The following is a 22,879-nucleotide window of genomic DNA, read 5'->3' on the forward strand; positions in this document are numbered from 1 at the left end:
ACAGGAAATTGAGAATACAGCGCCCTCACTCAAAGTGGGGGTATCATCACCTCATCGTACTTTGTTCCTTGTTTTCTGTAGAAGTGGCAAACAGCAGTGCTCTATGATCAAACTGAGTAACCTAATACCATCGTGTCATTGTGTACTCCCAAAAAAACACAGTCAGGAAGTAGAGCGCTACCATGGCAAATTTGTGAAAGGCCTATTGATAATTGAGCAGTTTAGTCGCTATTGATTAATAAAGGGTGTATAGAAATGTATTGATAAATAACTGCTGAGAAATTTCTGTTTCTGTAATTGGTTTTCCTATGTTTATCTTAAATTTGCTTCTCTGAATTTTTTTGCAAATGATTTCTTTTTACAGGTGATATCTGTAATATGACATACTGTGATGATGACCCCTGTGAAAACGGTGGTACCTGTCAAAATGAAGAGGATGGATATTATTGTAACTGTACTGCAGGTTTTAGTGGTACTAACTGTGAAATAGACCTTGATGAATGTGAGGCCGAACCTTGTGAGAACGATGGGCAGTGTATTGACAGGCCTGGCTACTATGAATGCAACTGTACAGGCACAGGTAAGAGGTCATACCCGTCATGCAATATTCAATATGGCCAAGCAGATGTCATACCCATCATGCAACATTTAGTATGGCCAAGCAGATGTCGTACCCATCATGCAACATTCAATATGGCCAAGCTGATGTCATACCCATCATGCAACATTCAATATGGCCAAAAGATGAAGGTCATGTACATCATGCAACATTCACTATGGCCAACTACAAATTTTGTAAGTTCTCTTTGTAAATATGTTTAGCTATTTATAACATGATTAGACAACTGTAGTCTGCAAAATGTGTGACATGGCATGCAATGGTAGAAATGAACTCGAACGTATTGAGGTACATCTGGAGATTAAAAATGACTGTCGTTATTTCTCACCATCTCCTCCATTTCATTGTCATAGAAACAGTCATTACAAATACCATGTAGCACAGACTAGGAAAACATTTCAGTGTTGATTTTACTTGTAAACAAGATTTGCATAGTCCCTCATTTTTTAATAAAAAGGAATGTCACCCCAGGTAAGTCATTTTTATACACTACGGGTTCTTGAGAGTCATTTCATGACTTTACATCACCAACAATTTTGTTAGAAAAAACATCAAGTTGAATTTATGCTTTTATAGGGTATCTTTTCTGTCGGCTATTGCATCATGGGAGTGAGCAGAAATAATGTATTCATGGTTGCCACTGAATATTCATGACACCTGTTTTACACTGAAGGGTATAGGTCCACAGTGTACAACTTGAATGCATTGTTTCTGCTGACTACTCCCATGATGAAATATCCCGTAGCGAAGATACCCTATGCACAAGATCAATTTGATGTTTCTCTGAAATCGCAATGTAAAATCATGATATGACTCTCCAGAACCCATAATTTATGAAAATGTTTCAGTTTCAAACTCAAATGAATTCAAAAGGCTCAGAGCCAGGATCGTGAGATCTGAACATATTTCATAAAAATTTGCAAATTGATGGTGATCGTTGTGTTAAATATATATTTTCTTATTCTTTATTTCAGGTTACAATGGTACTAACTGTGACAATGATCTGAATGAGTGTGAGATAAATCCTACAATTTGTAAAAATGATGCCAAATGTATCAATGAACCAGGCAGCTTCCGTTGTGAGTGTGTGACAGGTTTTATTGGGTTTAGATGTGAACACGATGACCCGTGTTATGAAACTATAGATTGTCAGAACGAAGGGGAGTGCAAGTCAGGTGTCAACGCTACTAACCACCCTGTATGGAATTGTACTTGTACGGAGGATTTCATCGGTGATCTATGTGAGGTAAGACTGTCTTTCTATCTTATCTATAGTCTTAGTCTGTAAGATATGACATCCATGGCATGCTATCAGCTATCACTTATGTCTGTACTACTAGTCTGTAAGATCTGGTATTCATGGCATACTATCACTATCACTCATGTCTGTACTACTAGTCTGTAAGATATGACATTCATGGCATGCTATCAGCTATCACTCATATCTGTACTACTAGTCTGTAAGATTTGACATTCATGGCATGCTATCAGCTATCACTCATGTCTGTACTACTAGTCTGTAAGATATGACATTCATGGCATGCTATGAGCTATCACTCATGTCTGTACTTCTGAGTCTGTGGTCAAAAGATTTAGTCCCCACTTTGAAATTGTGATTAGCAGTTCAAACAGAGGTCATTATGTAGATTGAAATCAGACAGACAAAATCGTTTCTGCTTCTGGTTGTAAGAGCGATTGTTGTTATGGTGATACTTATTAATTGTTTGTACCTGATAAAATATTAGACTATGATATGATGGAAAGTTAGGTTTACTCTTGTTCTCAGGTTTCATAAATCAGGTTGGCTTCATTTAAAGCATATCGGTAAATTTGATCGGCTGCAACCAAATCTGGTTGCACCATGCAGGATATTTGGTAGTTTAGTACAGATGTCAGCAGTTGTTTAAAAGCCAGATAGGGCTTAACAACATGATTTATCTGAGTTTGGCTCCCCAGGGATGTTACTTGTCATAAGGTGTTAAACAAAAGAATCAGTAGGGATAGTGATAGAGGGCAGGCTTCATATAGTTGTAGCCATGCTGCACATTACTCTGGTATTGTGAGTTTTGCTATAAGTTTACAGACCAGGTATTCCGTCATATTAGTGTCCAACACACCACAACAAAGTGACCATAACTTCAATATGTAAATCAGGTGAGATTGGTTACAACAGGTGAGGTTGGATTTTTTAAGTCCTAAATTTTTACAACTTTGATTTGCTTCAGGTGATAGCTGAGCCAGTAGACGATGACCTGAATCTGTACATCATTATTGGTGCTGCAGCAGGTGGTTTAGTGTTGATACTTTTCATAATTCTGCTCGTCTTCCTCATGTCTGTCCGAAGTAAACGAGCAACCCGAGGAACGTACAGTCCAAGTCGGCAAGAAATGACGGGATCGAGAGTCGAAATGGGCAATGTACTCAAACCACCACCTGAAGAAAGACTTATCTAACACAGTGCAATACCAAATTGTGAACTTTGACCTTTCCCAGAGTGCACTGGGATGTGTGTATCCCAGAATGCACTTGGATGAAAAGAAAAAAAACAAGATGGCCACCATGACATATCAGAGGGTTCAACTGGTTTGAATTCTTGTGAAATTCATTTCAATCATAATTTAAACATAATTTGTTTTTAAAAGATATCAAATGAGATCATGGCATGTGCCTTACAGTGGGAGATAATCTTACAGAATGACTACAGTAGATGGTAGAATGAGATAGATTGCTTTGATAGCAATGAATGAGAGAGAGATTGCATACAGCTGGGTTTGTAGTAAAGCCGGGTGTTGGAGGGCTAAACTGTCAACTCATCACTGACTAATAAGCAGTACTCCAGTCTTTTCAGGTATTGCATTTATTGGGAATTGATCATCTTGTGGAGAATGTGTAAATAACAGATTTATGACACAGTGCCCTTGTCTGTTGGAGAGAACAAGAAAGAATATATAGATTTGGTTTATACCTACTATTTCTAATAAACAAGATGATGAAATTTTCAATCTTGAAATTCTGAAAGTGGAATATCATTTTCATCTGCCCCCAGACTGCTCTCTCGTAGTAAATAGCTTTTAAGGCAAATCTGAAAAAATGTAATTAATGCGGATTATAGACTTAATTAATCATAGCAATAAGTGGAACTCAAATAGTGTGTCGGCCATCTTGGATGTCATGTGTCAAAGGTCGTAGGGTAAAAATTGTGTCATCCAAGATGGCTGCCAATGCACAAAAAACCACCTGTTGCATCCTGTGAGTAGTTACAAGTAGGAGATAGCGTTATTTCAATATTAATCATGCAAATTTTTCTTTTATTTATTAATGTTTTTGTTGGTGGAAAATTTATGTTCTTTGTATTAATTACATGTATGTTATATTTATGTATTCAGGTGTGTGCTTTTCATGTTCAACTCACAAAGGTCATGAAAATTTGTTGAAAGTCATATTCTTAAATACCTTGATATCCAGAAAACTTTTTGTTTGTTTTTTTACCAGCGTTGATTTTGCAGAAATATATGTTTCGATCAATACTAGTAATGACATGTGTTGATTTAATGAAAAAAAGACACAATATATTGACATTTTATAATCTTGAAAACTTATTGCCTACCTTGGCTTGACACCCACCTTACAGTGTTTAGAAGGAAAAAAACATGTAAAAAATCAAAGACATATTTGCTTTATACACACACAGTTGTTTTTTTGTCAGTTTTTCCGTACCCATAGTATTTATTACCAGGAACGTTTGTAGGTATTTGTGTGTAGTTTCTGTATTTCACAGACCACATATCACTTTAAATTCAAGATATAAAAAATACAATCAGTTTCCGTCGCTTTCCTTACAACCTAAATACTTCACTGAGGGTAATCTCATAGCACAGGAAAATTCTTGAATTAAATTAAATTAAATTTAGATAGTCTTTGTATATCTTAGTCTTGAATCTATGTGAGAGGGGTTTTTGAATTCATTATCATGATGGGGAAATCAAAATTCAAAATCCCCTTTCGCCTGGATTCTAGATATCTAAACGCCACTGTGTGCTCTCTGACTTCTGCACGTGATAGTCTAGGAGAATGCTACGTCAGTAATTGGAACAAAATGGCTGCTCGGATAGACTAACACACAACATGACTTGAACTACACAGTGGCAACTCTTTCTAAGAGAATTCTCACTATTAGGATCTTCTAACAAAGACAGTTTTCAAAATATTCACAGCATGATTTCTGTGAAATATATACAGAATTTATGAAAATCTGGATTCATTATTGTCCAGTCAGAAACTGTCCAAGTCCAGTGAAAGTTGTCATCTTGCATTCCAGTCACTTACGTGGCATTCTCACAGATTTTCTTCGAGTGGCAGAAGGTGGACGTCCCGCAATGCAGTCTGGGTAACCAAGACTAATACAGAATGCAATTTCGTTTACCTCCGGTGTATACAGTATACAATTATAAATGCTATCACATGTCCTAATTGTAATATTTATCACAACACTAGTCAGTCTCAGAATGAACCTGTACAAATAATTGTCTGTAAATATGTCTTTCAACTAGATAAAGTTTTTGGTTTTTTTTCATCAGAATAATAATTTCGGAGTAAGAGGAATGAACAACATACATAAAACATTTTATTTTATGAATATTGTTTTCACTCCATCAGGTTACTTTATTTATTACATACAATCTTCTTGTTACATGGAACTTCATTTTTTTTGGGTGTTTCTTTCATGAAACTTGGTATTCTTGGCAGCCATTCAAGTAATGTCTTTAGGGACACAATTGACCGCAGCAATATATTACAAAAGATGAATTTTGACAACTGTTGTGTTTGGATCTTTATAATGACTATCAAAGTCTTCAGTGTTTCATAACTTTCATTTATTTTCTGTTTTAATGTTTTAATGTTGTAATCTTGTATCAATTGTTAACTGTTACTGTACTGTATTTATCAAATAGGCCATTCCAGACTGCAAACAGGAAATTAAGGCATGTACAGCGCCCTCGCTTAAATTGGGGGTATCATCAACTTGTACCGTTTCACAAAATGTACACATGTAGTTAAAATGATAGTGATGTAGACAAGTGTTTATGGTTGGGGAGGCAACTACTAAATGTATCTATGGGGAGGGGGACTATTATTAAGTTCATCTGCAGGTGGGGGACTACTACGTTCACGTTCAAGGGGAATACTAAATTCATCTGTTGGGGAATTATTATATTCATCTGTGGCAGGGGACGATTAAATGCATCTGTTGAGAGGGAATGAGAATTTGTTGTGAAGTGATTACTAAATGCTTGTCTGGGAACAGGGAATACTAGAGGGAGATATCACTAAATTGATCTGTGAGGGAGGCGTCACTAAATGGACCTGTTGGGAAGGGGACTTAAATTCTTCTGTGGGGAGGGAATTACTAAATACAGCTATTGGGGAGGGGGATTACTAACCATCTGCCATTAAGAGTGTTATTAAGAGTATAGTGATGCCTGTTGGAGCTTCTATTGATAGACAATCTTATGTGTATAAAACACATACTGCTGGTGCTAGAAGTCACTAAATCACGTTAGACTGTACATAGTTAGACATGGTTGACAAGGTCCTAAAAGCTAAATAAAAGTAGTCGTCTATTGACAGTAAAGAAGTATGTTTGTAATTGAAAAATGTGAATAACTGTCAAAGAGGGAGGCTTATGGACTTATTTTGAGATGATTGACAGATTTATGGAGAGATGTGTAAACTGTTGCTAAAATACAATCAGTCTGTTTGTGTTGCATAACACCATACGACCTGGCAGCTTCAGCTGAGAAAATCTGATGTTATTCATTCATTTGATGATGAAGTTTTACACAGTTAAATAGAGAGGGCGTTGTCTGTGCCAGTCTACGTGTCTAAGTGAATCTTATGAACATATTTGAAGTTCAGTCTCTTTACAGCTCCCAAAATAGGCTGCATTTTTTTCAAAATTATTAACTTGCTGTTTCTGTGGCTTGCGTATACTATTCAACTCCTTGTGATCACGCAGTGATCAATCACAACTTAGGAATTGTTACAATATGTTCACAAATTTAGAATTTTTCAATTTTATGTTTATTATTGCAGTCTCGATTTCATGAAATCATAACCTTTGACCTGCCAGTGAAAGTGACGGGATACACCTTGACTTTGAACTCCTACTGCTTGTATTACCTCATGAACTTTTCTGTGTACAGTCGTTTCTTGTTGCCATAGTAATCATTTGTAAATAGCTTTAGATAAATGACTATCACTTAATACTTTTGATATTGAAAAAAATGAATATTTTGATAGTTAAATAAAAAGAGATTTTGTAAAATTTGTAGATGAGCCATATTTGGATATTCGCAGTTCTTTACAGTTAACATAACTTGTACAGGTACTATCATGTAGCTTTTTGTACTAGAAGAGAGATCTAAGCTTATTGGCTAAGGTAGAAATGAATATGCAAATGTGTAATTTGAATTGGCCAATCATTGAAGGCCAGTAAATCTACTGTTTACTCACACTTGCTTACCAACATAGTGCCTTGGAAAATGTATAGACAAGAAATTTGAATTTTATTTTGTGACCAAGTAACTGGAGTATCACAAACTTACTAAAATTTGACTTGAATTCTGTAATTTTTTCGATACAGTTGAAATTTTTGTCAAGTTGTGTGTGTGTGTGGATAAAAAATGTGGTCTTCATTCATATTTGCATATTAAGTACCTTGTCAACCAATCAAATTGCAACTTCTTACCTTGTCGACCAATCAAATTTGCAGTGTCTAAATAGCTGCTTGCATATTTGCATATCAAATACCTTGTCAACCAATCAGAGTTGCAGCTTATCTTTTAAAGGAATAACAGGAATTTACAAATGTTCCTGTTATAGTAAACTCTTGTGTAGCTTAGAAGAATGTTCTGACTCAAGAGATATTCTGAAGCTATGTAAAGTAGATTGTACTGCATGTGTATTCAAAACAAACAATTTTAATTTTTCTGAGAAATTTTATATGAGAATTGTATCAGAAAAAATTAAATGACATGGAACTGCCATATTATTCCAAATTTTGGAAATAAAGTCAATTTTGTATTTATTTCTAAGAAAGTCTGCTCTTGTATATTTTAATGGGTTATGAGTGACCATGCCAACAGAAGTCATGGTTAATTGATATTCATGTATCAGTGGAGAGTTCATCTTGGGGATTTGGCCCTATAGTCCAGTTGCCAGAGGTGGTTTTGGGGGTTAACCTTGCAATGTGAGTTATATGAACCGAAATACCATGTATTGTGATGTCATAACTTGATTTGATAAATAAAATGTACATGATACATGGATGTACCCACACGATACACAGAAAATACATGGTATTTCGGTTTTCTCGCAATATAACAAAATGCCCAGGGGTGCGCGAGTGGCACCCGTCAGATATGCTAACAGGACACCTTTCTGAGGTGGAATCTGCAAAAAAATATCATATAACTCACATTGCAAGGTTAACCCCCAAAACCACCTCTGGCAACTGGACTACTAGGCAATGAATGGGAACTCATAAGTTTTAAATATAATGGTGGGTGACCAGAGTCTAGTCATACAGCAATATAGTATATAAAGCAGTCAACAAAATGTGGCTAAAGAACCCCTTAAGTTCCTAAAAAATGTCTTGATTTAAAGATATAGCACATACGGCCAGCAGAATTTCTTGAGAATGCAACCAACTCTTGCCATGAAACACTACTGGGAAATGATAATTGCTTTTCAAGAGCTGCTGTAGTACCCCCTGTTGTACTTATATATTTATATATCCCCCTCCCTCCCTCCCTCCCTCCCTCCCCCCCCCTCTCTCTCTCTCTCTCTCTCTCTCTCTCTCTCTCTCTCTCTCTCTCTCTCTCTCTCTCTCTCCCTCCCCTCCCCCTCTCTTTCAAAATAAAGTTTTAAATATTGTCATCTGTTTCCTCAGACTTTTATTTTTTTCAATTTCCCACCATTATCACTGTCTTATCAGAGTTTACCAACTTCACATTAATTAGTAGATTGCTAATCCTAGAATAAACTCGTGGGCTATTTCACAGTGAGTATAGACATCTACTGATCCGACTAATGAAAATAAATGGATTTCCATTAGTCAAATCAGTGGACGTTTACACTCACTGTGGCAATGTGTTAATTGGGTTTATAGCCAGTGAGTTTGTTCTAGGATAAGCAGTCTACTAATTAATGCAAAGTTGGTAAACTCTGATAAAACATTGATAACGGTAGGAAATAGGAAAAAAAACAGTGAGAGGAAACAATAGTTATGATGGCAATAGAAAACTTTATTTGAAATATAAAGAAAATAAGAGAAATCCGGAAAATCACGAGAACAAAATTATTTATTAGTCATGTACCCTGTGCTCACATACTACTGTACACAAAGCCTGATCGTCAAAGTTTACACTAGAGATCCAGCAGAACGACTAGGTCTTGTATTATTCAAAGCAAGGGGTTGCGATTGGTTTTTTATTCGGACACTCCGGTGCATGTTCTGAAATGGAGTAAAAGTTATCATTGAAAAGAGTCTGACAAATTTTGTCTGCATTTGGATACTTCTGAGATGGCAACATGGTCAGTGTGTGTGTGGGGGGGGGGGTGGGGGTGGGTGGGGGAGTTGTCTTTCCATTTCTTGAAAACGACTTAAAAGAATCGACTGAAAACGAACCCAAAAGAAAGTTTTATATGTCATGATCAGCTTTAAATGCTACACCCTATACATAAAACACCTTCCAATAAGTTTTAGTTCTGTCATTATCCAATAAATTTATTACAAAGAAAACATTTACATTAGCAAAAGAAATTGAAAATATACTGTAGGAGTTTTAGCAGTGGCTGCTGGATTTCATACAAGTAAAGTGATAGTGTCTGGTAAAATATATGTAACCATAGACCCTCCACCAACTATGATGTAACCATATATTTGGAAACAAATTAAAAATTACGAAAAATACTTGCAAGTTGTAGACCATATCCCTTTATACTACATGAGTGAAACACCAAGCTTACATAATTTTAGCTGTAAGTAGATTTCAGTCATCCGTTACAAAGCTATCAAATACAGGTAAAGTTATGTAGGTTTGGTGTTCACTCACGGGACATTATTATTACGTTTTTGACACAAAGATAGACATATTTCAACTCTAGACTAACAATAACAAAGACACAATAAACACAGCAGGATCCTTTGTCCAATCACATTGAACACTGATAAACATTGCTATTCTTTCACACTGCAGTAAAAACTTGCTTCTAATGAAAACTTTACACATTGACTTGATGATTTTAATGAGTGCAATTTTTTGTTTTCTAACTGATAATCAACATTTCAATTTGATTACTTCTACATCCCCACTATGCACAGCACCTATGTAATTGTTTCTTTTGCATTAGAAGGTGTCAATTGTTTGTCATGTTACATGAGTGAAACACCGAGCCTACATCATTTTAGCTGTATTTGTTTACATTGTATTTCATATACATTTCTTTACATGTAAGACGTTATGTTAAGGTAGCGATTTCTGTTTATGACCATTTACCTTATTTAGCGTTGATTTTTCGTTGATCTGTTTATGCTCATGGTAGTGGTGGTTGTAAACGTATCTGTACAGTGATTTCATAACATGTTTTATTACAGTTACTACCACCATTGTTAGTGGTACAATGATGACGAACATGTAGTTGTCCGGACACTTCGAATTCTCCAAATAAACCTCACTATTCGTAGATTGCGTAACCTGTTCTGTTGTAAATATTGGTATGTAAACAAAGAAACATAAAAAAATCGATTAAATTTACAAGCATACGTTTGCTAGCAATACCTTTTCTTCCTAAAACAAAAGTGATGACTAACACAGCAGTATAATTACACAGAAACTATGATTTTGAAGGCATCTGGTGAGTATTGTATTGTTATTCAGGGCAATTTGCTCAGATTTTGTTGTATTCAAGTAACAGTCACTTAATTCTCATCTGGTGTGTGTGTGTGTTGGTCATTCACGGACTAGACTTTTCCAGTTTCTAGTGATATTATTACATTTTATATTGGTAATTCGTCCATCTTTAGTGACATGCATACTTACTTCTTCATGATTCATTCATTCATACATACATACATGCATACATACATACACACACACATACATACATACATACATACATACATACATACATACATACATACATACAAACATACATACATACATACATCCATACATACATACATACATACATACATACATGTACATACATACATACATACATACATACATACATACATAAAACATACATACATACATACATACATACATACATACATACATACATACATACATGCTACTTTGGCATTCTTTCACATTGATGTTCTCAAACACTATTTCCCTTTTGATATTCTTCAACGTCAAACGGCTGCCAAAATGAAACCAGAAAATAGTTTAACATAGGGAGCCTTCAGTATTTACAAGGGGGGGGGGGAGGAATCGGGGGGGGTGGGTCACATTTTACAAACCTGTTCTTGGGGGAGGGTCATAATTTGCATTATAATATTTGGGGTAGGGTCACATTTTACAAGCCATAGTTTTGTGACCAAATTGAAGATTCAATTATTGTAAATTTGTTTTGTGTGTTTTGATATGTAAAAGTGAGATGAGCACTCAAACATTTATTTTTACGAGTACGTTTACATACCAAAATACCAAAATATCCAGATCTAAACTGAATGACTTCCGTAAGGGCACTCTGCTTTTGTGATCCCCTACATACTACACTCGTTTCCATGGCAAATAATAAACGAAATTGAAACCTGCATATCATTGGTATTATGCATCAGAAAGTTTACACACTTCATGGTACGCATCGTAACAGTTGAACAATTTTAATACAGTGAAGTGATAAGGTATAATTGCCCTACTTCGTCCCTGGGTAAAGTGTATACATTCTTGTTTCGATCGAGATTGACAGATGCACCATCTGCTCCAAATCGTATACATGTACATGCGTGAAAGGTTTGAAGTGAGCAGATGATCATGACTGTATGATGTAATAATCTTCAGATTCAACGAAAATATCGATACAAACACTTGAAACCCCTGAAAACAGAGTCTTTCTCAGTGTAGAACGAAAGCGTGTATCCATTCCGTAGCTTCCTGGTTAACCTTACATTGACATTGGTGGCGCACTTTTGAAACGAAGCGCGTGTGCTACCAGATGATCGATCAATTAATTAAACAAATTGCTCATTAATATTCATGGTATTTTTATCAAATCTTAATCAGTTCTTGCCATTCAACAGTACAGTTGTGCCAAATTTCGTTTGAATTGAGCCAACCGTTTTGGAGAAAAAGATGACACAGTCAGATGCACAGACAGACACAGACACAGACACGCACATACACACACAGACTTTCACCCACTAATACATCTCTTCCTTACGGAAGAAAAAATACATATATTGTAAGAGAATTCTTTAATAAAACGATGCATTTTGTTGAGTGTACCATCTCACTTTATCACTCACACTGTCCGTGAATAAAAATACATATATTGTAAGAAAATTGTTTTATAAAACGATGCATTTTGTTGAATGTACCATTTCACCTTATCATTCACACTGTCCGTGAATATTGTTGTTAAAATATGATGGTGATGGTAGCAGTGATGATGATGATGATGATGATGATGATGATTTAGTTTTGAATGTAATAGAGAACACGGACAGTAATACATGTACTGACTCAAGTAGTCAGCGAGTCAAATTAGAGTGACACTGATAATGGCAATACTGAAGGTGAACGTGGTGATAGTGATATCAGGGAACTTTTCAAGTGACCAGATCAGGCAGAGTATGCACAACATAGAAAGCATGTTTTAGATACTAACTACAAATGTCGGCAATTTTACTGCAAATGTCGGCAGTTTTACTGCAAATGTCGGCAATTTTACTACAAATGTCGGCAATTTTACTACAAATGTCAGTAGTTTTACTACAGATGTCGGCAATTTTACTACAAATGTCAGCAATTTTACTACAAATGTCAGTAATTTTACTACAGATGTCGGCAATTTTATTACAAATGTCAGCAATTTTACTGCAAATGTCAGCAATTTTACTACAAATAACAGCAATTTTACTACAAATGTCAGCAATTTTACTACAAATGTCAGCAATTATACTACAAATGTCAGCAATTTTACTACAAATGTCAGCAATTTTACTGCAAATGACAGCAATTTTACTACAAATGTCAGCAATTACAAATGTATACTAGAAATGTCGACAATTTTATTACAAATATCCGGCAGTTTTCCTGCAAATGTCAGCAATTTTACTACAAATGTCGGCAATTTTACTGCAAATGTCGGCAATTTTATTACAAATGTCGGCAATTTTATTACAAATGTCGGTAATTTTACTACAAATGTCAGCAGTTTTACTACAAATGTCAGCAATTTTACTAAAATGTCGGTAATTTTATTACAAATGTCGGCAATTTTCCTGCAAATGTCGGCAATTTTCCTGCAAATGTCTGCAATTTTACTACAAATCTCGGCAATTTTACCGTAAATGTCGGCAATTTTACTACAAAAAGTACAAATGTCGGCAATTTTATTACAAATGTCGGCAATTTTACTACAAATGTCAGCAATTTTACTGCAAATTTAATGTCGGCAATTTTATTACAAATGTCGGCAATTTTACTACAAATGTCGGCAATTTTATTACAAATGTCGGCAATTTTACTACAAATGTCAGCAATTTTACTACAAATGTCGGCAATTTTATTACAAATGTCGGCAATTTTATTACAAATGTCGGCAATTTTACTACAAATGTCGGCAATTTTATTACAAATGTCGGCAATTTTACTACAAATGTCGGCAATTTTACTTTTGTGTTTTCCCTTTCATCTGCAGACTGAATTGGCTGGACAGACAAACGTGAAAAAAGGAGGTATTTAAGTGATGGGCGCTGACCAGAAACAATTCTTTTTTGGGAGGGCCTTTAAAACTCTTTCTACAGTGAGTGCTATGGTACAACATTCTATAAAGGTTCACATTACATGTTCTGGTTGGCCAGGAGATCACTAACAGCAATGGGCAAACAGCAATCAATGAAAAAAATAACATATCTTCTGTTGTATTCCAACAATTGTCTGTAGGAACGAGAATCTCAAAACTTTGTCCTTACGGAAGGCATTCACTGAGTTTAAATCTGGTTGTTTCCTATCTCTGTGATTGGTCAAAGCTTTTCACACGTCAAATTCTTTGGTGATACACATCGGTGGTTTGATGCGAAGGACCTGCATGGAGAGATGAAATGGTTGGTAAAACTATTTATAATGTAGAAATTCAAAAGTTGTACACAAAAACCAGCTCAAAAAGCAGCTCAGGTTTGAAACCAACCAAAACATAAAAAAAAACTGTTTGTATTTAATTACTGAGAGGTATATCATAACTCCATTTAAGAGGACACTTTTGGGGCAAACGTCGGTCACTTGCCTTGGCACAGAAACTGGTGTATGTCTTAAAAGTGTCCAGTTAAATCCCTTAAATTTGTGAGATGTCATATTATAATGACGTTATACTATGAATTCAATGTTTTCTGTCTTCCCCAGTGCATCATCAATATTATCATACAACTCTGTTACTTATCCCCAAACACTTACTCGTTATAATGTTAATGAAAAAAATAATTATAGAACCGAAGCGGCATTTCTCACACATCACTTCATAGAGGTTACAAACTGGGTCAAAGGATAGATAGTTATTGTATTTGAGACCCAGCTAATGTATAGATGATTGTTTTATGAACACTCTAATGAAAAACAGGTGTACCAGCAAAAGAAAAGTCGTGTGTGTGATGGCATGTGAGTTGGCGAGCAGTGTTATTGTGATGGTTCACCAAATTACAAATAGTTTCATAGATGCTTAACAAGTTTGTCATTTGTCAATTTCAAAAGCATATATTTCGAGAGACCTAAGTTGGACGGCATTTTGGTGTTCTTTGTCTAAGAACTGTATTACGCTTACATTTCCATGAATTCCAGCTTTGCCAATTAGAATACCCATGTCTTCAGTATCCTCAAAATTATCAGCCACATCAGCAACTGGTATTGGATTATTCCGATCTTAATATTGGGTTTTAAATGATTATAGAAAACTTTACAAACGGCTAGCTGCTTTGAGAATACCTTTGCCTTATTAATACTGGGAAGCACGTGCAGACATATAGACTGTGAAACATTTCATAAACACCATCATTTATTTTGCGGGTGGGGGTGGGGGGTTCAGGTATGACTAAAACCTCTTTCAGTTCATATTTAAATTGAAGCTTTATTTATCAAAAGAAAGACAAAATGAAAGCATTCAATACAAAACGCTTTTTCTTGAAACTTAACGAAAGGCTAGAACATAGTTAATAATTTATCTAGTCTAGCCAATCAAATTTCACATTACTAATAACACAAACGTGTGATTGCTACAGGGTCTGAAAAGATGAAACGATGAAGTGAACTTGGCAGATGACTGGCTAATAGTGCTATCGTATCTAGGTACATGGATATTCCAGCTTACTTTCAATGCATGTATCAGTTGATTAAATTACACCTCCAGTTATTACAGTTGTGAATGATTTTAAGATAATGTGAAGTACTTCATAACGTTCATTCTGATTGGTTAGGAAACAAAGGAAACAAGCTTATCTGTTAATTTTTTTAGTGATAAAGTATATGTACGTTATCCAATCAGTAGCAACCTTGTAACAGCTTCACATCACCCATGAGTTTACACATACAGTGATGTATGTTAGTGAATACTCCTTAAAAAGTCATGTCACATTTGGCTTGTCACTTTAGTAGAAAAACACCATTGATCTGTTAGTCAACAATCGTTATCTTACGAAAGGCATTTTATTATAAATCGGAATTTTGTTCTGTTTTTGACAAAATCCACTTTTTAATAGCAAAGCCAATTGTTGATGATAAAACTAAGGTTACGCCAAATATGCTGAACACATTAGGCACCCTACCGAAAAGGAAATATTCCACAACAAAAGATAAAACTACATCTAATGTCTGAGTTAATGATATGTACACTGCCTTCTCTATTTGCAATGCTCTTGTTTGGCACATCTGTCCGATATAGGCGGTAATACCTATACCAATCATAACTATCCAATCTGTGCCACTAGAGGGCAGTGTGAATTCTTTCAGAAGCAATACTAACACAGTTGACAAAACTATCCCAGACACAATTAAATACAAAATGGGAAATAAGAAGTGGACCTCTTTAATTTTTCGCACAACAACCCATGCAAATGAAGCAGACATGCCACTTATCAAAGCAGTAATTGTGCCAATGATCGAGTGCTCATCTTGATTGTCGCCATGCTTTCCAAAAATAACAGTTGGTTGTACAACTAGTATCACGCCGGACACAGTGCACATGGCAAAGAAAACTTCCACTAACGTTAAGTTTTCCTTGATAAGCATCCAAGCTATTATGGCGACGAAAATTGGTTTACAGAAGTATATTGTTAATGCGTCGGCGACTGGCATTTGTTGGATAGCATAAAAAATACACACATTGCTAATAGCACCAAAAACCCCTCTGCAGACTAACCAGAGGACGTGTTTCCTGTCACATGGTATATCAACTTTGAGATATATCAATAAGGGTATAGTGCCTACAAGCTGTATTGTCAGTCTTACCAATGTCAGCTCAAATGCATGTATTCGGTTTTCAAGGTATTTTACACCGATAAAACCAAAGGTAAAGAAAACGCTTGCAAGGAATCCATATATAAGTCCAATGTGACTTGAGAATGTTGACAAACAAGATGTTGTGGACTCAGAGTCGCTATTTTCTTCAGATGTTTGATATTCAGTGGGAACTTGTGCATGTTCTGACAGCCTGGTGCCAATTTTGGACCGCAGTGTTTGTGTGTTGGAGGTCATCGAAGTCACGTCAGGTTTTGATCTAATAAATCAAATCGATATTAAAGAGAAAGATATTCATATGGGGAAGCCGGGTGAAATTAAGCACGGTCCGTCACATATACTATAACCTTTTATTTCTATAAAAAAGTGCTAACTCCTCAATTTCTTTTCTGTCAAATATAACCCTCCCCAACAAGAGAAGTGAAACAGTAGGGTCAGATGTGAAAGGTTGCACTAGTCTGAGATTTTGAGCCCATGTATCACTTTGATGCTATCACTACAATTACACCTGTCAGGGACAAGTTATATCGCTTTCACACATGGATGTGTTATGACCATACTTAACCATTTCAGTGATAAGGACTGTGTCCCATCGTTGCCACCATGATATTAATTTGAATGGCATTAGTTTATTCTCATTACTACCACCATTGTAAGAGTGTGTGAAGGTACTGATAACTTCAACCTGCGAACTTTTACAAAATGATCTGCTTGATACTCTGGCTCTTACCTTGTTTTGTAACTACCAGAAAAGTAAACCCATTCTTATTCCATTAAGATAGAGAGATGGCGCTTTTTAATTTCTATACGTATTTGACTTTGAATTGAGAGTACTTACCTTTACAATAGACTGTAAATGTTTATTGGCAGAGAATGTATCTCAATTCCATGTAATTTAACAATGATAACTGATTAACGATCACTAATTAAACATTATCCTAAAATTAATATGTAATTAACAGTGAGGTTTTAAATTGTTGCTACATTAGCTCTTAGAAAACGTAACTACGTTATCGATAAACCTTTGATATACATCTATCATAATTTAATGTATTGTTACTTTTTGATCTCGCGCACACAGCTGACAGACCAAGTAACTACACTCTCACATCTTATGCCCGACTCAACTTCTGTACCGGGATCACCACTTAAACTTTAGGGAATTAGCTCAGACTACACACAGTTTATGTTCAAAAGTCTACTCTGGAACCAAGGCAAGCACTTAGCAAGTGCCTCGTTCATTGACTTCCCCCGAAGTGAAGTGCCCCCTGCCTGTTCCAAGTGTCTATCGTTATTGTCCGCAAAGTCTAAATTTACATAACGCCTGGTCAATGGCCAAATCATTAATGCAATCCATATTAAAGTCTGCAGGAGGTGTTACCATGCCCTAAAGACTATTCTCAAAACATTGATGAATGATCACTGTGAATCCTAGCTATTTATGAAATGCAGACTGTCGTCTCATGTACTCGAGTACGCTTGGAATGCTGTGGTCTGAATCCAATATCCTTGAGAGAGTCTATTGACCTTTCAGTCAAAGTGGGACATGCGATGTAGTTAAAATATTGAATTTACTGAAATTATGAATATGTCATCTGTGACAGTATCGTTATATACGTTATCTGTCAATTGACAAATCGATTAAATGTTGACTTCATATCAGTTTGGTATTTTACTGGTTGGTTGTGCATCATCAGTTGTAAAACGCTATTTTACATTGTTACCAAAGACCATGCACAAAATATGACACTTCATGTATGTGTGTATACTAAGAACTTGATGACGATAAGGCAATATTTTCTTCAGGTGATCATACCATGGCCTGAGATTTTTGAAACCAGATACAAACTGCATTCCTCCTGTAAGGGTTTCGTGTTTGAATATCATTGCAATTCGATAAACACAAATGGTAATAATTTTGTTTAACATTTAACCTTGAGGATGAAAGTCAAGATCAAAGTTAAGTACCAAAACTTTCATTTCATAACATAGGTTGGGATATTTCAGTTGAGCCTGTATTTAGTAAACTTCAACGGTTATGAGACAAAATGTGAATTCTTACGACAAAAAGGACTTCTTTAGCTGGTTTTGAGAATGTCGCAAAGTGACGTACTGTACCCTAGAGTATTTGACATTTCTGTCAGGTTTATTCGAACGGGCTCGTGCATGCATGCATGGAAGAAATGAAGTAGTTTATTGACTATTTGACCTTGAAGATGGAGTTCATTAACACATGCAGTAATTGAGTTACACGATAAAAATGTACAAAACAATGGAAACATGCTAATGAGCAAATAAGTATGTACCATTTTCATGTATTTTGTGACACAATTTACGGGACTATAGCAATATTTCGTCCCATTTGATAATAAATTGGTAAACATGTATATTTCCAAATTATCAGTCCTATAAGTATGCAATAATTAAACAACGTTTGACGAAAAGAATACATGTAGTACATTTCACATTTTTTAATAGAAGCACTTAGCGTATCAAGAGACATAATAAATATTTTGTATTAGCATATTATGGTAATTAGTAATATCAGTATGCATTAGGTTTGACAAAGAGAATGGTTACGCCAAAACAGCACCATATTCAGATGTTGGCCAGACATATGCTAATAACGCTCATTAATACGCATGGTATTGGTCGGCAATGCTATCAGCTCTTGCGGTAATTGTAACGTGTGTAGCAAATGCCATTACCACCAACCCAAAGGAGTGTCCAAATGTTATTGGGATATCGTGTATACATACATACATACATACATACATACATACATACATACATACATACATACATACATGTCATACACACAAAGATGGACTGATGGGCAGAACCCCATCCCCCACTTCACTATCTCTCATTACGAGATGTGAAAATGGATGAAGACAACTAAATGGTAAAGTTTACTAAAGTTGATTATCTTACCGATTGGTAAAACTTAGGAAAGGACTAAAATTCATTCTAACACCAACATTTCCAACAACCACACATAAACTGGCCTCTCGTGGGGTTTTCAATATTGTGGACTATAAATAACTGGTGCGATTAAGGTGGCCGAAATATCTATATTTTACCCTAACACTTCAGTTTTGTAGGAAAGTATTTCAAAATAGATTTAATGGTCAACAAAAGCGAGGCCGATTTGTCTCAGCTGGTTTAGTTGGTCTTCAGTGAGTCACGAAAATTCACATTTACTACAATGCGCAACTTTAACTAATGGACGAACATGCCCTCCACATTTTAATTATCACTGTCCAGATTGTAACTGAATGGTTCAAAATTGTGCTTAATTTCCAAAGATGGATGTAAAAAGTGCCCATACTTATTAGTAATGTTCAAATTTATAGGTAAATGGTTAACAACTTCAAAATGATGGACATAGATCAACTGTTCACACTTACTAGCAAGTACTACATCTATCAGTGAAGAGGCTCGAAATAGATGTAACAATTTCATGCTTCTTACTAACGCAAAGCAATAACAAATGTTAACATACGACTTTTATTGCATTAGTGTTCACTGGGTCTGTTAGATTGTTATTCTAAAGTGTACACAATGTTCTCGCAAGCCAGAACACATTTTTCTGCTGACGCAACGATATATGAACCTCTCGCGAGTAAGTTTCATGTGCAGTTTCTTATTGGTTTCTGAGCCAGTGAACACTAACATGTAACGGGGAGTATGGATGATTGAACTAATGACACAAATCCGTTCGATTATGAAAGCAACAAATATGAAAGGTGTGAGAGAAAAATGAAGACAAAATAAATAATCCATACATTACTTTGGCATTTGAAATGAGTATGACACGTTTGTTTTCATCTGTATAACATCAACAATTAGCAAAGTATAGATTTGGTCAAATGTCAAAAAGGGGCCCTGCGGAAAAGTAAGTAGAATTATCTTAATATCAAGAACTAGTAAAACGTATGAATATATATTGCAAAACCTGATGAAAACGAATATAACTTGTGCTTAATGTATGTTCAACCTGTAAATGGATATAAAAACAAATTGAAAATCGTATTGAACATTGTAACATCGTAAAGGAAATTGTGTGTAGTAACTTCTTCACTTGACCATCCTCGATTCGATCACCCAGAATTAAAATTTCGACAAACAATTTTTAAATGGAAAAGTTTCAAACAAATAGAAATGCTCAATTAGAAAACAAAACGAAACAAAAAAAAAAACAAAAGCAAGAAAACCTCGCCAATAAGTATAGCGACTTTGCTGTTGAATGTTTCATAATTATATTATTATATATCATTACAATCGCTTAAACCATTAGAACAGCATGAAAAAATATAACCTACCTGTTATACAAGGTGATAATGAACAGTAGTACAGTCTTCAATACAGCATCCACTAACTATAAGTCGGGAACTAGGGAATGATAAAAAGTATCTTCAGAGCCTTCTTAAATTCAAAATTTTTACATTTGTTTAGTTTTAAACAAAGCTTGTCAGGAAAACTCAAAATGCTTTATTATTTATATAAATTTCGTAGGTTTTCCTGGCATTTCCACACACATACACACAAATGAATACATTAAAAACAGCAGTTTCTATCACAATAATATAAATACCAGAAAATCTTTATAATTGAATACAAATGTTGACACCCGATTTGATACATTCATAGTACAACTGATAAATGACATACCCATAACTCAGTAAGGACAGTAACTCTTTTGTTTGTTGTGTTTCATTGAATGAAACACATAGAAGTGATGCTGACAGTGACAGTGCTTTTGAATACGATATGTGGATAAGAATATTTGAGGGTACCTATGTCGATTCTTTGTCGGCTACCTTTATCCTCTTTATGAAAAACACTCTTTATGAAGTTAATAATCATGTTATGATAGATAACTACGGTCTATGATACTATTAAATATATGACATTGCATTGAGATATGGATAAACACATATTCAACCTTTCTACGGCTCATTCTGAAATTATAAAAAAAAAAATATAGTGCCCCTCATATCATCACTTTGTCGTGTCTCCGTATTCACACCACTCCCTTTTTCCTACAACTCAACATTTTAGACATGAAAAATACGCAATGTAAATTAAATATATGTGTATATGATTATCGTTGTTATTCTCAAAAAGAGCTGGCTCAAATCAAATGAAAATTTGACTATGATGACGTATCATTGTTCTGAAACACCGATATTTGTATCTTGTTACCGCAAGTTAATGTTTTCCCATAGAACCCATAAAGTTATTCGCGCAGAGGAATAAGTGAACATAATGATTTATTTATATTATTTATATTATTTACGTATTGTAAGTTAGATGAAGTTAGATTTTCTGTGTCTTTCAAATAGGTATGTGCATGCTAACGACCGAAATGCATCAGTGAACAGTTCCTTAGAGAAGAGATGCCAGACTCTGTGAGTGCTATTGACACCTGGCATGGTGAGTATTGCTCATTCTACTCACTGAACCACATACAGGTATCACTGACCTGCTGGTAACCAGAGGCGGTATTCCACATCCATACAACAAGCATATTTTTCACAACCATGTACCAGGGCTGTGAAAAAATATACCCTGTAACGGGGCTGTGAGACACACAGCTGGTACATAGCTCTGCTCTTCTTCATATCAGCTAGGATTTATTTGCAGTATTCATTCGGGGATAACAATTTTGGTTTTATAACGTGTATCCCGGATGGATTAAAACCATCCAGATCGGGATACATTAAAATATTTCATATATCATATTTTCAAAACTCTTTGAAAGAGTGTACTGAAAAATACAGTTTTTTGGCAAAAAGTAAGATACACAGCTATTCATAGAAATGAAGCTAAAATATACCATTTTTTAGTGAAAAAGTTACATTATCTGATAGATAGCAACATTTGAACAAATTGATACAATCGCTAAAATGACCTTGACCCAAAATGACTTTGCGCTGTACATATGGCGTGGTTTGTAAGTATGTGAATATGTAAACCATGTCAACCTAATGCATAAAAATAGTATTTTAGTTAAATTGAATTCATTGACCGTGTCACATTGTTGTTCCCTTTGATATGATATTGACGTTATTCCAAGTGCATTGTTCACTTGTGTGACACATATTCATGTTTTCGCCCTTCGTACATTTACGTTTGTTCGTGTTCCTCTCTGGCAATTTACAACAATTCGTAATTTCGATGAAAACATTTTTAATGCTGGTGTAATTGAACACTCTGACCTGTTCATGAAAAGGCTAGACAGTGCGTCCGTAATTTTTTTTTAATTTTGACGGTCGGAAAGTGGACCATATAAAAGTAATTGTCACTTTTCCACCCTAGGCCTTATTGAATGATGAATGGTAAACTCAACTCAACTCTACTGTTTGCAATATGACGCATACACATCATAACTTGAACACTCATACTGCGAAGACAGAACGAGTTCACGGCGTAATTATATGTGATGTGATGTAACTAACATACAACCTGTCATCCAACATACACATACGCTTTTCCATCGCTGGTCAAAAGCAAATGT

At 35.3% G+C, this 22,879-nt stretch overlaps 1 protein-coding gene across 1 annotated transcript in view; it reads left to right on the plus strand.

Annotated features, from left to right (window-relative positions):
- LOC144440704 (uncharacterized) overlaps positions 1 to 7,661 on the plus strand; it is a 66,455-nt gene extending 58,794 nt beyond the window's left edge. Inside the window, exons 18-20 of the mRNA XM_078130088.1 lie at positions 365 to 580; positions 1,594 to 1,865; positions 2,845 to 7,661. Coding sequence (XP_077986214.1) covers positions 365 to 580; positions 1,594 to 1,865; positions 2,845 to 3,072 — 716 coding nt within the window. The 3' untranslated portion in view covers positions 3,073 to 7,661. The remainder of the gene's footprint in view (positions 1 to 364; positions 581 to 1,593; positions 1,866 to 2,844) is intronic.
- Positions 7,662 to 22,879: the final 15,218 nt, after the last annotated feature.

This window comes from Glandiceps talaboti, chromosome 10 (genome assembly GCF_964340395.1).
Source record: "Glandiceps talaboti chromosome 10, keGlaTala1.1, whole genome shotgun sequence".
NCBI classification, from domain to species: Eukaryota; Metazoa; Hemichordata; class Enteropneusta; family Spengelidae; genus Glandiceps; species Glandiceps talaboti.